This window comes from Carya illinoinensis, chromosome 5 (assembly GCF_018687715.1).
Source record: "Carya illinoinensis cultivar Pawnee chromosome 5, C.illinoinensisPawnee_v1, whole genome shotgun sequence".
NCBI lineage: Eukaryota > Viridiplantae > Streptophyta > Magnoliopsida > Fagales > Juglandaceae > Carya > Carya illinoinensis.
The window spans coordinates 30,238,222-30,253,736 of record NC_056756.1 but is presented as its reverse complement, the minus strand read 5'-3'; the positions used below and the strand labels follow the sequence as shown (position 1 = coordinate 30,253,736).

Below are 15,515 nucleotides of genomic sequence, written 5' to 3'. Positions count from 1 at the left end.
TTATCATATTATTTATTATTGTTGGATGAATGTAAAAATAATTATTGATTTATATCTAAACAATGTTGAGTCTATCTAGAAATGTTAGGAGTTGTTTAGATAAGTCCCTGAAGTCAAAATCAAGTTCTTATAGCATTACACTTATCCAGAAAAAATCTGATCAGAGTTTAGTCTATATCAGAAGAAGTTATCACGAAATGTTAGCAGTCCGTCGGGACGCGTTTTCGCATCTATTGCTAACCGTCAGCAGAGTCTTACTGCAACTAGAACTCTTTTTAGATCTTCTATTTAAAGGAGATTCGGTTTTGTATCTCTTCAAGGACTTCAAGCCACGAATTTTACAGAGGAGATTCTGTGTGTTTATGAGAGAAAATTCACTTGAGAATTTTCATGGGATTTTTTCATATCTTCTTGAGTGTGATCGTGCTTTGAGTGCGAAGCAACATCGATTGGGTTTCAGCCTTTGGAGTTCCAGAAGGGAGGTCAACATTTGAAGATCGCCAGAGGTTCTAGCTGCTACTGTGGTAGAAGACAAATGGGTCGTTTGTCTAAGCAAGTAAGAGAGTCGAATTGCAAAGGTTTTGTAATTGATTATTACTTGTAATTGTTCTTCAAATAATGAGATTGGCTTTCCTGGGTTTGGCTGCCCCGTAGGGTTTTACCTTTAAAGAGTTCTTTAAAGGGTTTCCCTTCGTAACCAATCATTGTGTCTTGCAAGTTTGATTATTTATTTTAAAGTATTTGATTCATTTCATAATATTTATAATTGAGATCTAACTTATTTGTTCAAGGAACTTGGTAGAAAATTTCGTGGTTTTACAGGGGTACATTGGGAATTTCAATTGGCATCAGAGCGTGGTTCACTCTTTCGAGTGTGATCCGTGCCCCTGCAATATGTCATCATTGACTGTCCCACCGCACTTCAATGGTGAAAATTATGCATATTGGAAAGTACGCATGCGAGCCTTTCTCAAATCATTGGATGAGCGAGTGTGGAACGCGGTTGTACGAGGTTGGATCAGACCAGAAACAAATATTGATGATTGGACGAAAGAAGAAATCAACAACTGTAATTGGAATAGCAAGGGGTTGAATGCTATATTCATGGCTGTATCTCCAGAAGAATTTAAGAGAATCTCCATTTGTGAGATTGCTAAAGAGGCATGGGATATCCTGGAGGTTACACATGAAGGAACAAAAATTGTGAAGAACTCAAAATTACAATTGTTAACTTCTAAATTTGAGGAGATTAAAATGCTGGAAGAGGAAAGTTTTGATGATTTTTATTCTAAACTAAATGATATTGTGAATTCCAGATTTAATCTTAGAGAAAAGGTGGAAGATTCAAGAGTTGTAAGAAAGATTCTAAGGTCTTTACCTGAAAGATTTCGACCCAAAGTTACTGCAATTGAAGAAAGTAAAGATCTGGATGCAATAAAGGTAGAAGAACTGGTAGGTTCTTTGCAAACATATGAATCTTCACTTCCTCAAACAAGAAAAGGTAAGTCCATTGCTTTAAAGACTATAGAAGAGAATTATAAAAATATTTCTGATGAAGAAAGTCTGAATGATGAAGAAATTGCTTTACTTGCTAGAAAATTCAGAAAGTTCATGTTTAATAAAGAAAATGGTAAACAAAAACGGGGAAAAAATGTTTTTGCTAAGAAAAATGAAACTGAAAATTGGAAAAAAGAAAAAACTGAGAAAAAGGATAAAGTTCAGTGTCATGAATGTTCTGGGTATGGTCATATAAGAGTTGAATGTACAAACTTCAAGAAAAACAAAGGGAAAGCATTGAATGTCACACTTAGTGATATTTCAGATTCTGAAAGTTCAAACTCATCCTCTGATGAGGAAAAATCTTTTATGGCTTTCTCTACTATTGTGAATGATTTTCCTGATATTACACTGACAAAATCTGAAAGTAGTTGTGAATACAGTGATTCAAATGTATCAGTTGTTGAGGCTAATCAAGAACTGAGTTTACAGGAGGCTTACAATGATGTGTGTGAAGAAGTGATCAAATTAAAGAAACTCAACAAGAAGTTGTATAAGAAGTTCACTGATATGGAAAGTGAGAAAAACAACCTGTCTGAAGCTTTAAAAGTCTCTGAGAGTGAAATAGCCAGGTTAGAAAATCAAAATATTGCACTAGAAAAAGAATTGAAAAAGGTTGAAGAAAAAACAGCAACACAAAAATTAGAAGAAATGTTGAGTTTTCAAAAAATGAATAGTGACAGAACTGGTCTAGGGTACACGACTTCTAAAGGAAAAGGAAAATCTGCCTCATCATCTGCTGCTACAACCTCCAAAGGTATTGTTTTTGTTAAAGGAAGTCAAGGTAAGAGTTTTCTAAATCATGCTGAACTTAAGCCAGTTTATTCAAAAAATCTGCATGATAAATTTGTCCCTACATGTCATAAGTGTGGAGTAATAGGTCATATAAGACCACATTGTTTTAACATGAATCAAGTGCAGAAATTTGAAGGAAAAAGAAAAGAGAAGAGCCTACAGACTCAAGTTGATGACATAAGTCAACAAATCAATCTCATAAATCTTAAGCTTGGGGAACTAGCAGATATTTGCCTTCAAAACAAAGAAAAACACAAGTCAATACTCAAGACAAAATGGGTGAGAAAGAAAGATGCAGTATGTCTTGTTGCTCACACAGCACTGAAATCAAAGGAAGATTGTCTGTGGTACCTGGACAGCGGCTGTTCTAGGCACATGTCTGGAGACAAAAACTTATTTAAAAAAATTGAAACATCTCATGGAGGCACCGTGACCTTTGGAGATGGGAGCAAGGCTGTCATAGAAGGGAAAGGGAGTATTGAAATACCAGGACTACCTGTGTTGCATGATGTTTTATTTGTTAATGGTTTGAAAGCTAATTTACTTAGCATTAGTCAGTTTTGTGACAATAATTTTTCTGTGCAGTTTTCAAAAGATGCGTGCAACCTATATAATAAAGGTGGAGAATGGCTCTTAAAAGGTACTAGAACTATAGACAATTGTTATGGAATTTCTCCAAAACCATTGGAGAAATGTCATAGAGTCACACTTGATGAAGCTGAATTATGGCATCAACGCCTTGGGCATATTAATTTTAAAAATTTGTCAAAAGTCTCAAAAAGAAAAATTATTGATGGACTGCCCAAGGTAATAAAAGTGAAGAAAATAGTGTGTGGAGCATGCCAAGAAGGAAAGCAAACTAGAGCTCAACACAAGAAGATCTCTCATATTCTTACCTCTCGGCCTCTTGAGCTATTGCATATGGATTTGATGGGTCCAACACAAACTGAGAGTCTTGGAGGAAAGAAGTATATCATGGTGATTGTAGATGATTTTTCAAGGTTCACATGGATAATGCTCTTAAGAGAAAAATCTGAAGCTTTTGATCTTGCCAAAAAGCTATTCAAGAAACTACAAATAGAGAAGGAAGTTTCTATCTCTAGAATACGCAGTGATCATGGTCGAGAATTTGAGAATACTAATTTTACTTCTTTTTGTGATGAACAGGGAATACACCAAGAATTTTCTGCACCTATCACTCCACAACAAAATAGAGTAGTGGAAAGGAAAAATAGAGCAATCCAGGAAATGGCACGAACAATGTTAAGCAACAAGAAGATGGCTTTATATTTTTGGGGAGAAGCTGTGAATAAGTAAATCATATCTTGAATCGAGTGGTTCTAAGACCCGGCACCAATCAAACACCTTACGGTTTGTGGAAAAATAAAAGGCCTACGGTAAAGTATTTCAGAATTTTTGGTAGCAAGTGTTATATTCTGAAAGACAGAGAAAACAATCATAAATTTGAAAGCAAAAGTGATGAGGGATTGTTTCTTGGCTATTCCTCCAATAGTAAGGCTTATAGAGTTTACAACTTACGTACACAATCTGTTATGGAATCAATTAACGTAGTTGTGGATGACATTTCAGCAGAAACTACCATGAAGGAGCTTGAGAATATGAAGGAACTGGGGCAAACCAGTGGAGAAGACTCACAAGTGCAAAATGAGGAAGATAATATAGAGGAAACACCACAAAATCCACAAATCAAAGAACCTTCTTCAAGAATCACTCAAAATCATCCTAAAGAAAACATTCTCGGTGAGCTAGATGGAGGTATGAGGCTTAGAAGAAGAGTACTAAATCAGGTTTCTTTTGTGTGTTATTTGTCACAGGTTGAACCCAAGAAAGTCGAGGAAGCACTAAATGATGAAAGTTGGGTCAACGCCATGCATGAAGAACTCCATCAATTTACTAGAAATGATGTATGGGAGTTAGTTCCTAAACCAGAAAATTATAACATAATTGGGACTAAGTGGATCTTTAAGAACAAATCGAGCATGGTACTATTGTGAGAAATAAAGCAAGGTTGGTTGCACAAGGTTACACACTAGTAGAAGGGATTGATTTTGATGAAACATTTGCTCCTGTGGCCCGGTTAGAATCTGTTCGCATTCTACTAGCACTTGCCTGTCATCTAGACTTCAAATTATATCAAATGGATGTCAAGAGTGCCTTCCTAAATGGAGTGTTACAAGAAGAGGTATATGTCAATCAACCAAAAGGATTTGTTAATCATCTCTACCCTGAATATGTCTACAGGTTGAAGAAGGCGCTGTATGGACTGAAACAAGCACCTCGAGCTTGGTATGAAAGGTTAACTGCCTACTTACTTGATCATGATTTTGTTAGAGGACAAGCTAATAGGACTTTATTCATAAGAATATCAGGTAAACAACTCTTAATTGCTCAAATATATGTTGATGATATTGTTTTTGGAGCAACACTTGAATCTCTTGCTTATAACTTTGCAAATGAAATGAAATCTGAATTTGAGATGAGTATGATTGGTGAGTTAAATTTCTTCTTGGGTATTCAAGCAAAACAATGTAAAGAAGGAATATTTATCTCACAATCTAAATATGCAAGAGATCTTGTAAAAAAAATTTGGAATGGAAGGAAAAAGCAATGCTCGGACTCCCATGAGCACTTCAGTGAAAATCAGCAATGACTCCACAGGTAAAAATATTGATCCCACTCTCTATAGAAGCATGATAGGAAGTCTTTTATATATTACAACAAGTAGACCTGATATAGCTTTCAGTGTTGGTGTATGTGCTAGATTTCAAGCTAATCCTAAAGAATCCCATCTTACTGCAGTAAAAAGAATCATAAAATACCTTAATGCCACTGTTGATTATGGGATATGGTACTCAAAAGACACTAATCTTACACTTGTTGGCTATTCGGATGCTGATTGGGCTGGGAATGCTGATGATAGGAAGAGTACTACGGGTGGGTGTTTTTATATAGGTGGAAATCTTGTAGCTTGGATGAGTAAAAAGCAAAATTCTATTTCTTTATCTACTGCTGAAGCTGAATACATAGCTGCAGGGAGTTGTTGTACTCAGCTATTAGGGATGAAAAAAATGCTTGATGATTATGGCTTTTCTCAAGACACTATGACAATATATTGTGATAATCTAGGGCTATAAGTATTTCCAAAAATCCTGTCCAGCATTCTCGAACCAAGCACATTGATATTAGACATCATTTTATAAGAGACTTGGTTGAGTCTAAAATAATATCCTTGGAACATGTGCCTATTGAACATCAACTGGCTGACTTGTTTACTAAACCTTTGGATGGACTTAGATTTGAGTTTTTACGAAAAGCCATTGGTATATGTGATCCCAAGTAAGAGTTTTCTATCCTACTAGTTTAGGATATTTTCTTCCAGTTTTTTTTCCTTTCTTTAAAAGCATAAATGTTTCAGTTTTTCTGTTTAAAAAAAAAAAAAACTTATAAAAACAAAACTGGGTTGTGTATTTTCTTCAAGGTATATGTTTGTTACATCACAGTTTGAGCATGTATGGAATTGCTTTCAAAAATTTTATGATCTTATGTATTACTTCTCTTTGTCCAGTTCTCTTTAAGTGTACTAACCCTATAGGTCTTTTTGGCAAAGTTCATCTATATGCACTGTGAGGAACCTATATGTAAGCATCCTATAATTAATCTCTTTTTTTTTTTAAAAGATGCTCATCAAAGAGGGAGTTCATGCCTTGAAATGACTAATACTAGTTGAACCTAGTACTTCTTTAAAGAGCTCTCTTCTTGCCAAACACAAAGAGTGATCCATATAGAAAAAGTCGGTGTCTATTCATTGCGGAAAAAGACAAACACCCCACACGGATCTATCACCTTGAGTTCTTACAGAAAAAATCGTTGCTCCAATCATTATGGAAAAAGATGAGCAACCAACATGAACAAAGGAGGTGTACAAACTAGTGTTTGGAGGAGATGCCTATGTACCTAGGCCCTAGCATAAAGTTTGACTTTTAAGGTCAAGAAACAAACTCTTGAGAGCATCTTTATAAAAAAAAAAAAAAAAAAAAAAAAAAAAATTATCTTTCTTTGAACAAAGGTATCAAAAATATAACACAAAAGAGAGCAACAAACAAAAAAAAAAAAAGGGGGAAAGCTCATAACATGCTATGATATAAGTATACTCACTCACACACTCACATGAACTTTGGCATTACTGATTCTATGAGGAGTGAACATCCAAAAAGGGACTGCTGCAAACATGAGTGTGCTAAGGATTATTGAATTTCTTTTTGGTATATTCTGACTTGATTAAACTAAGATGATTTTAGGCATGTTATCTTTTTTTATATCAAACAAAACAAAAAAAAAAAATCTTTTTCTAATATAAAAAATATATAGTTTTCTTTTCGATTTCTTTGTTCTGTTGTTCCTTTTTATTTAAAATTAAAAAAAAAAAAGGGGGGGGTTCCCATTGTGTTGCATACATGTATCGGGTCTTTTATGTCTAAGTGTAAAAGTCCTAATAGGACTCCTTGGTCCAGCACGTGCACGGGGAGGGTCTTCTTTTAAAACCCTTTAGCATACCTCTTGGCCTTTGTTCCCTACACTCAGCCCGATCCTCATAAGCATCCCCTTACCCATTTTCACGGCAGCTTGCTTCCTTCCCCAAATCCTCCATACACTGTGCTCTTTTCACTCTCATTCTTCCTCCTTCCATCTTCAAGGTAAGTATTCTCGGATCCTCTGTTTTTCTTCTCTTCCTTTCTTTTCTCAAGTTTCGGTATGTTGATCTCTACAGTTTTTTTGTGAAGGGTTTTATTTTTTTTTTGAATCTTGGTTGTTTGGTTGAGCTACACTACTCGGAAATGGGTTGATTGTATTGATTCTTCCCATTATATACATGTATTGAGGACAAATCTCTATTGCACACAGATTCTCTGTTTTTTTTTTCTCACGGGTGCACACCAAGTGTTTGTGTTTTTTCCTGACTCATCTCTATTTTGTTTTGGGCACTTGTTAGGATGGCTCTTTCTTATCTATACATAGTAAGGTTTTATGCACATATTGTTTTTGAGTTGTTATCAACGTTCAAACTTATTAAAAAAAAAAAAAAACCCAAACCTCCCTTTAATATCATGTTTTTCTTTATCTATTCTTATCCTCTAAAAAGTTTGAAAATTTTCTTTCTAAACTTGATTCTTGTACTAATTCAGATGAGATTCAAAGAACAGGCAAAACGCAAAAAGTTCACTATTCCGGTGCCATCCAAGCACTCTTCAAGTGAGGATGTCCCGTCACTTGAACCAATGCAATTAGGCGACACTTCCGCCCCTCCTCCATCTCCATCACCATCTGTGCCTGTGCCCACAGAAGCACCTACTGATCGCTTCACCTCCATTGAAGCCGAGAATGCCTATAGAAATACCTTTTCCAAGAGACCCGTCTTGGGTGAACGGAAGGTAAGCATCCATGACTTTCCTTCGGATGACTTCCAAATTATCCGCCATATATTCATTGAAAGAGGATGGGAGAAGCTCACTCATGCCCTTCCTACACCTTGTGTTGAGGTGGTCCGGGAATTTTATTCCAATATAGCCCACTTCAATTCAGATGATCATAGCATCATCTCTACTGTTCGCGGGATTCAGATTGAGGTATCTCCTGCTATTCTCCGCGATCTATTTACTCTTCCTGAGGTGGAATCCCCTGTATACCCATATAAGGGCATGGGAGCCCCAACCAAGACTGCAATGCGCAATCTGTTTGTTGGTCTCACTGGCCCCAAATAGACTGCCAAGACACACAGACTGCCTCTTCACAATATGCTTCCTCAGTATCGGCTCCTGGCCAAAATAGTCTTGACCAATCTCTGGCCTATTAGTCGTCACACTGAAATTTCTCTCGAAAGAGCTTATTTTATGTATGCTCTTGCTACTGGTGTGTCTATTGATTTTCCACGACATGTCATTGATATTATTCATCGTTCACATGTGGAAAAAGAGTTAAATCTCCCTTTTGGAAGTCTAATTACTAAATTGGCCATGATTGCAAAAGTGCCCCTTCGAGCAAATGAACCCACCATGAAGCTGCCCAGGCCTATTTCTGCCTTAACCGTGGTTAAATCATCAGCTGTCATCACCAAGAAGCACCCCCCCACTACTGAGTCAGCATCCTCTCCACCTGAACCATCCATCCCCACCTCTCAACTTCTTGAGCAAATCTCTTTGTTATCTCAGAAGATGGATAACTTCACAGCTAAGTGGGAGGCCAGTCAGTCCAAGTTGGAGCAACAATTGGCTGCAGTACGCTCTGATTGTGTACAAGCGAATGATCGACTAGTTCAACTGTCCTTGGATGTCCAACACATTATGGCAAGCGTAGCAGATTCTGACGAGGAAATATAGACCTCCATGGCTGATTGTTGACAAAAAGGGGGAGAAAAGTTTGAGGGGGAGCAGCAGCATCAAAGGGGGAGTACATTTTTGAAAAACTTATCATGTTATTTTTTTTGGGACTGTAATGCAGATACAATTTGGCATGTATTTTGATTAGGCTAACTGACCATTCTGGTTTTATTAAATCACAACTCTTTATAATTTTCTATACTTTTTGTGATTTGATAGTTGACATATTTTTAGGGAATTTACATTCATCAAACTGGTTTCGTCATCAATCCGCCAAAGGGGGAGATTGTAAAGACAAAAAAGTTGGCTAAGATTAGATGAGTGAATGATAAGGCTTATCTTATCATATTATTTATTATTGTTGGATGAATGTAAAAATAATTATTGATTTATATCTAAACAATGTTGAGTCTATCTAGAAATGTTAGGAGTTGTTTAGACAAGTCCCTGAAGTCAAAATCGAGTTCTGATAGCATTACACTTATCCAGAAAAAATCTGATCAGAGTTTAGTCTATATCAGAAGAAGTTATCACGAAATATTAGCAGTCCGTCGGGACGCGTTTTCGCGTCTGTTGCTAACCGTTAGCAGAGTCCTACTGCAACTAGAACTCTTTTCAGATCTTCTATTTAAAGGGGCTTCAGTTTTGTATCTCTTCAAGGACTTCAAGCCACGAATTTTACATAGGAGATTCTGTGTGTTTATGAGAGAAAATTCACTTGAGAATTTTCATGGGATTTTTTCATATCTTCTTGAGTGTGATCGTGCTTTGAGTGCGAAGCAACATCGATTGGGTTTCAGCCTTTGGAGTTCCAGAAGGGAGGTCAACATTTGAAGATCGCCAGAGGTTCTGGCTGCTACTGTGGTAGAAGACAAACGGGTCGTTTGTCTAGGCAAGTAAGAGAGTCGAATTCCAAAGGTTTTGTAATTGATTATTACTTGTAATTGTTCTTCAAATAATGAGATTGACTTTCCTGGGTTTGGCTGCCCCGTAGGGTTTTACCTTTAAAGAGTTCTTTAAAGGGTTTCCCTTCGTAACCAATCGTTGTGTCTTGCAAGTTTGATTATTTATTTTAAAGTATTTGATTCATTTCAGAATCTTTATAATTGAGATCTAACTTATTTGTTCAAGGAAATTAGTAGACAATTTCGTGGTTTTACAGGGGTACATTGGGAATTTCACGGTCTATACCATTTTTGTTTTTGTTTTCTTGAAAACATGTACATCGTCTGCAATCCAAACCCCAATCTTCTAAGCTATGAGACTTTGCAAACTTCCATTAAAATAAAAGAATTGTTAACCCTAACTCAACTTAAACAATTGCTTTCAAGGGGAAATGGGAGTAAAGTATCTATGATTACATCTGTAGTCGTCAGCATCTCCAGGTGTCAGTGCAAACACTCAAGCCGGTCCCCTTCTACTCTAATTGTTTTACTGTGTCGTTTGTCAAGGACCTGGAGGTGGGTTGGGCTTATTGTTGTCTTACAAGAGTAATGTGCATTCTCTGATGAAATGATCAATCTTACCACATTGAAAACATGCCCCCATTTCCCTTTTGCAATCCCTAGTGTGTGCGCGGTTACAATACTTACAGGGGCTATTCGATTGATTTCCCTATATCTGTCTCTAACTTGAGTTGCTCCCCTTGTTTCTCTTCTTCCATGGCCTTGATCCATACTATAGGATCTATATGGAGTAGCTCTCTTTCTTTATTCTTGCAACTCAGCACTTCTCTTCAGATTCTACTTAACCAACATTGCCTTATGCACTAACTCTAAAAAACTCTGAATTTGTAGGACCATCACTCATTCGTATATCTTGTGATTCAAACCCTCCTCAAACTTCCTAACCTTCTTCTCCTTATCAGGAATCAGGTATGAGGCAAAGCATGATAATTCGCAAATCAGCATACTAGCACACAGTCATGGTCTCTTGCATCAAGTTGGTGAACTCTTGAGCTCGAGCTTCCCTATCCTCTTTAGGGAAGAAAAGGTCAAAAAATTATGCTTAAAGTGAGGCTAGCTAACTACTCCTGTCCCCTTGGCTTCCTTGATAGCTTTCTAAGAACTCCACCACCTCTTAGCTTCCCTAGTCAATTTAAAGGCTGCAAATCGTGCTTTCTATTGATCTGTGCACTCTGGGATGCTAAATATCTCTTCAGTATCTTGAATCCAATCCTCCACTATGTTTGAATCACTTCTTCCATCAAATGTGGGAGGATGAGATGCCATCTTGGTGATGGCGTCGTGGCCTCAACAATGGTTGAACAGCTGTGGTGGCTAAGAGCACGGGCATGGGAAAATCCACTTGCTTGCTTTGTTTTGGGTTTGGTAGAATAGGGGCCTTCGGTGATGGTGAGGCGGTGTGTTTGTGTTGGACAATTAAGGAGTATGGGTAGCGGCTTTTGGTGGCGTTTTCGTGTATGTGGGTGGCTGAGGTTAATGGAAGGGAGTCGAGGTGGTTGCCAGTTTCACGTGGGGCTGGGCAGTGGGGCTAGTGGCTTCCATCGTGTAGGGAAGTAGGGTGGTTTTATATTCCAATTGCTGCTGCGAGATGTAGTGGAGTTACAACTTAAAAGGACTCACGTGCAATGGCTTTGGTTACAATGTGGGGTTGGGCAGACCTTCCTGTGGGGATGCGATGGTAGTGAGAGGTGGTTTATGTAGTTTTGGCTTCCAACAAAAATGTGGTGGTGGTGGCTACATTGCAGTGATCCTAGGGAACCTAAGGAAGAAGAGGAAACTTGTCGTGGGATCTTGTATCTAGGAGGAAGGAAAAGTGTGCATGAACATGTATAAGGTGTTTAAATAAGGTGCTATTGTGAACCCTAGTGGGAATAAAGCGTGCATGGTATCAAGACGTGCATGGATTCTGGACCGGACCCATTTCAAGGTACTTGGGCTCACGTCTTGGATAGTGTACGGAATTTTTTTTTTTTTAGGGAAATACCAATCATTTCATTAAAACAAAGGAGAGGGAGATACACGATTACAGGGAGGTCTTAAGACCACAACAACCGAATTCTCTCCTAGCTTAAGGGAATCCTTAGCCAGGTTGTGAGCCATTTGGTTACCACTTCTCCTAACAAAAGCCATAGACCATTGGCATAAACTAGAAAGCAACAAACTAGTGTCATACATAACCATGCCCACCCTATCCCATCTCTCAACATGTTGATTAATGCCATTCACTATCTGTATAGCGTCCCCTTCTAAGATGACAGGGTTGAACTCCAAGTCCTTAGCCAAAGAAGTTGCATGAAATGCTCCTAAAGCTTCAGCCAAGAGAGGGTCAGGAATGATGGGGATAAGAAGCTGTTTTGTGACTAAAACCATGCCCTCATGGTCTTGGGCCACCAGACCAATGCCAACTTTAGCTTGGGACACATCCACAGCAGCATCCTAGTTAATTTTAATGGAACCTGAAGAAGGAGGGGACCACCCAGAAGTCAGAGTACTTGATGCTTGAGGTGTAGTTTTCCTATTACCTTGGGCCTCCGTATAAGATGCAAGAGATAGAGAGGCTTGCTTCACCACCAGATTGGGATGCATGAAGGATCCCTCAAAAATCAGTTTATTCCTTCTAAGCCATATGTTCCTGGTAATGACTGAAAACAAATCCATCAAAGGCTGAGCACACTGCTTGCTGAGGCACTCGAATAGTTCCTTAAAGCTGTCTACCCTTAAAGAACTTTTTTGGAAAAAGATATGGCCTTGACTCCAAACATCCATGGCAGAGCTGCAGTTCCAAAGAGCATGAGTGGTGGTTTCCTCTTCCAAGCAACAAATAGGACAGATAGGAGAGTCCACAATCTTTTTCCTGAAGAGATTGAGTTTTGTAGGGAGAGCTTCTAAGCATGCTCACCACAAGAAGGATTTGGTAGCATTAGGGATTTGCAGATTCCACAAACCAGTCCAGTCCCTCTGCCTCAGCAGCCCTCTAGAAGATTGTCCCTTGAGTTGTTCAAAAAGCTCTTTCTAAAAGTGATAGGCACTCTTAACAGTGAAAAAGCCATCTTTGGATCCCAACCAGATTAGTTTATCCTTACCATCAAATGAGCTTATGGGAATTCTCTGGATCACTGTTGCTAACTCAAAGCCAAAAACTTCTGTAATCAAACCTCTATCCCATTGCTTAGTTACATGGTGTATGAGTCTTGCCACTTTATCATCCTCCAGCAGAATATGTACAGGTGATTGGATTCTATAGCTAGTTTGTGGCAGCCACCTATCCTTCCATATTTTGGTGTTTTGACCATCACCAATGCGCCATATGGAGCCTTTTTCTATCAGTCCCTTTGCAGCACAAAAACTTCTCCATATAAATGAAGGCCTATTTCCCACTTTGGCTTGAAGGAATTCAACACTTGGGAAATATTTTAGTTTTAGGACCTGTGCAGCAAGGGAATTGGGCTGTTGGATAATTCTCCACCCTTGCTTTGCCAAAAGAGCTAAATTAAAACTCTTAAGGTCTCTAAAGCCCAAGCCACCTGCAGCTTTGGATCTTCCCATCTGACCCCAAGATACCCCGTGCACCCTCTTTTCATTTTGTAGATGGCCCCACCAGAAATGATGCATAATTTTGTTGACTTCATTCAAAAGGGATTTAGGCAGTTTGAAGACTCCCATGCAATAAGTGGGAAGGGCTTGAATCATAGCCTTAAGGAGTATTTCCTTTCCTACCTGAGAGAGAAACTTGTTTTTCCAGTTACTGATTTTTCCTCTGATTCTATCAATGATATCCTTGAATGCAGCATGCTTGGATCTACCAATGAGAGCTGGTAATCCAAGATACTTATCATAGCTTGAAGAGGCCCTGGTTCCAGCAAGATTCAAAATGTATTCTTTTGTAGCTTGCTTTGTATTAGGGTTGAAGAAGATAGAGGTTTTAGTCTTGTTAAGTTTCTGACCCGAGGCTTCTTCATAGAGGTTTAGCAAAACATGAATAGATGACCACTCTCTTGCATTGGCTCTACAGAAAATCAAGCTATCATCAACAAAAAATAGGTGATTGATGCTAAGCTTCCCCCTGCAAATAGGGAATCCATGAATCATCTTGATACTTTCAGCATGGTTCATTAAACTACTAAGCACCTCGGCCACCAAAATGAAAAGATAGGGGGAGAGAGGATCTCCCTGTCTGATTCCTCTAGCTGGTATAAATTTGCAATGAGAACTACCATTAATAAGGAGAGAATAGGATACCATAGTTACACACTGCATGACCAAGTTAATCCATCTGTTGCTGAAACCCATCTTACCCATGACCTTTCTCAAGAAATCCCACTCCACTCTATCGTAGACCTTACTCATGTTAAGCTTTATAGCCATATATCCTTGCTTCCCTTTGCCTTTGGTTGACATTGAATGAAGAGTTTCGAAGGCCACTATAACATTGTCCATAATCATCCTGCCAGGAATAAAAGCACATTGGGTAGGGGCAATAATAGTAGGAAGAATCAGTTTAAGCCTATTCGAGAGTACTTTAGACAGCACCTTATAAATGACATTGCAGAGAGAGATGGACCTAAAATCCAGAACAGTTTGGGGGTTTCTGATTTTTGGGATTAAAACAATTAAAGTATCATTAATAGCTGCAGTATCACCTTTCCCATTTAAGATTTCCAGGACAGCATCAGTGAGGTCATCTCCTACAACTTCCCAGTGTGATTGGTAGAACAAATTAGGGTATCCATCTGGTCCAGGAGACCCCATGGGATTCATATGGAACAAAGCAGCCTTTACCTCTTCAGCTGAAACCTGTTTGGTAAGGTTGGCATTCATCTCCCTGTCTACTCGGGGGCGGACCTGGCTCAAGCATGCTTCAATACCACTTGGATTTGATGATGTAAAAAGTTCTTGGAAGTACTGGGAAAACAAATCAGAAATCTCTCCCAAGGCTGTTGTAGAACTTCCATCAACCCTCATTAGCTTATGAATCCCATTGTTCTTCCTCCTCTAATTGGCACATTTATGGAAGAATTTAGAATTTCTGTCACCATCTCTCAACCAAAACTGTTTTTCTCTTTGTTTCCATTTCAGGTTCTCTTCCTCAAGGGATTTGTCAATTTCCTTCTGTAGCACCTTTATAGCTGCTGAGTTAGAGCCCTTGTTTGAGTCTTGCATCTTCAAAAGTAGCTTTAATTGTCCTTGGATGTCCCTCTGTTTTTTCCCAAGGCTTGAGCTCCAATGCTTTAAAGACTCCTTGCATCTGTTTAGTTTCCTCATGATTGAATTCATCTTTAGGTCCTGAACTGTATTCTGGGAGGACCAAGTAGATTTAATAATGTTGTTGCATGCTTCATGTACATTCCAGCTTGCTTCAAATCTGAAAATCTTCTTCCTTCTTGTCTCAAAACATAAAGACCTCATACCTCTCTTTCTAGCATTAACCAATAATGGGCTATGGTCAGAAGTTTGGGCAGCAAGAACATTGATATTGTATTCACAGAACAGGTCAGACCACATCAAATTACCCATCGCACGATCCAGTCTTTCTTTAGTGAACTAATCTCCCTCTCTATTATTGCACTAGGTGTATTTTGATCCTTCATAGCCAAGGTCACTCAGGCCACACCAGTCCATAGACATTCTGAATGCTTCCATTTGGGGATAAGGTCTGCTGGCTACCCCCACCTTTTCATGATGATGAATTATCTCATTGAAATCTCCCAAACAAAGCCATGGTTTGTCCTCCCTTGGTTTGATCATCCTCAACAGGTTCCAGCTTTCCCCTCTCCTTGATGTTTCGGGAAAACTATAAAAACCA

The 15,515-nt window shown here is 38.5% G+C and overlaps 1 protein-coding gene across 1 annotated transcript; it reads right to left on the bottom strand.

The window, feature by feature from the left end:
* Positions 1-14,704: 14,704 nt before the first annotated feature.
* Positions 14,705-15,226, bottom strand: LOC122310254. Its single transcript, XM_043124135.1, has one exon. The coding sequence runs from the start codon at positions 15,224-15,226 to the stop codon at positions 14,705-14,707; it is 522 nt and encodes a 173-aa protein (XP_042980069.1).
* Between the last annotated feature and the right edge of the window lie 289 nt (positions 15,227-15,515).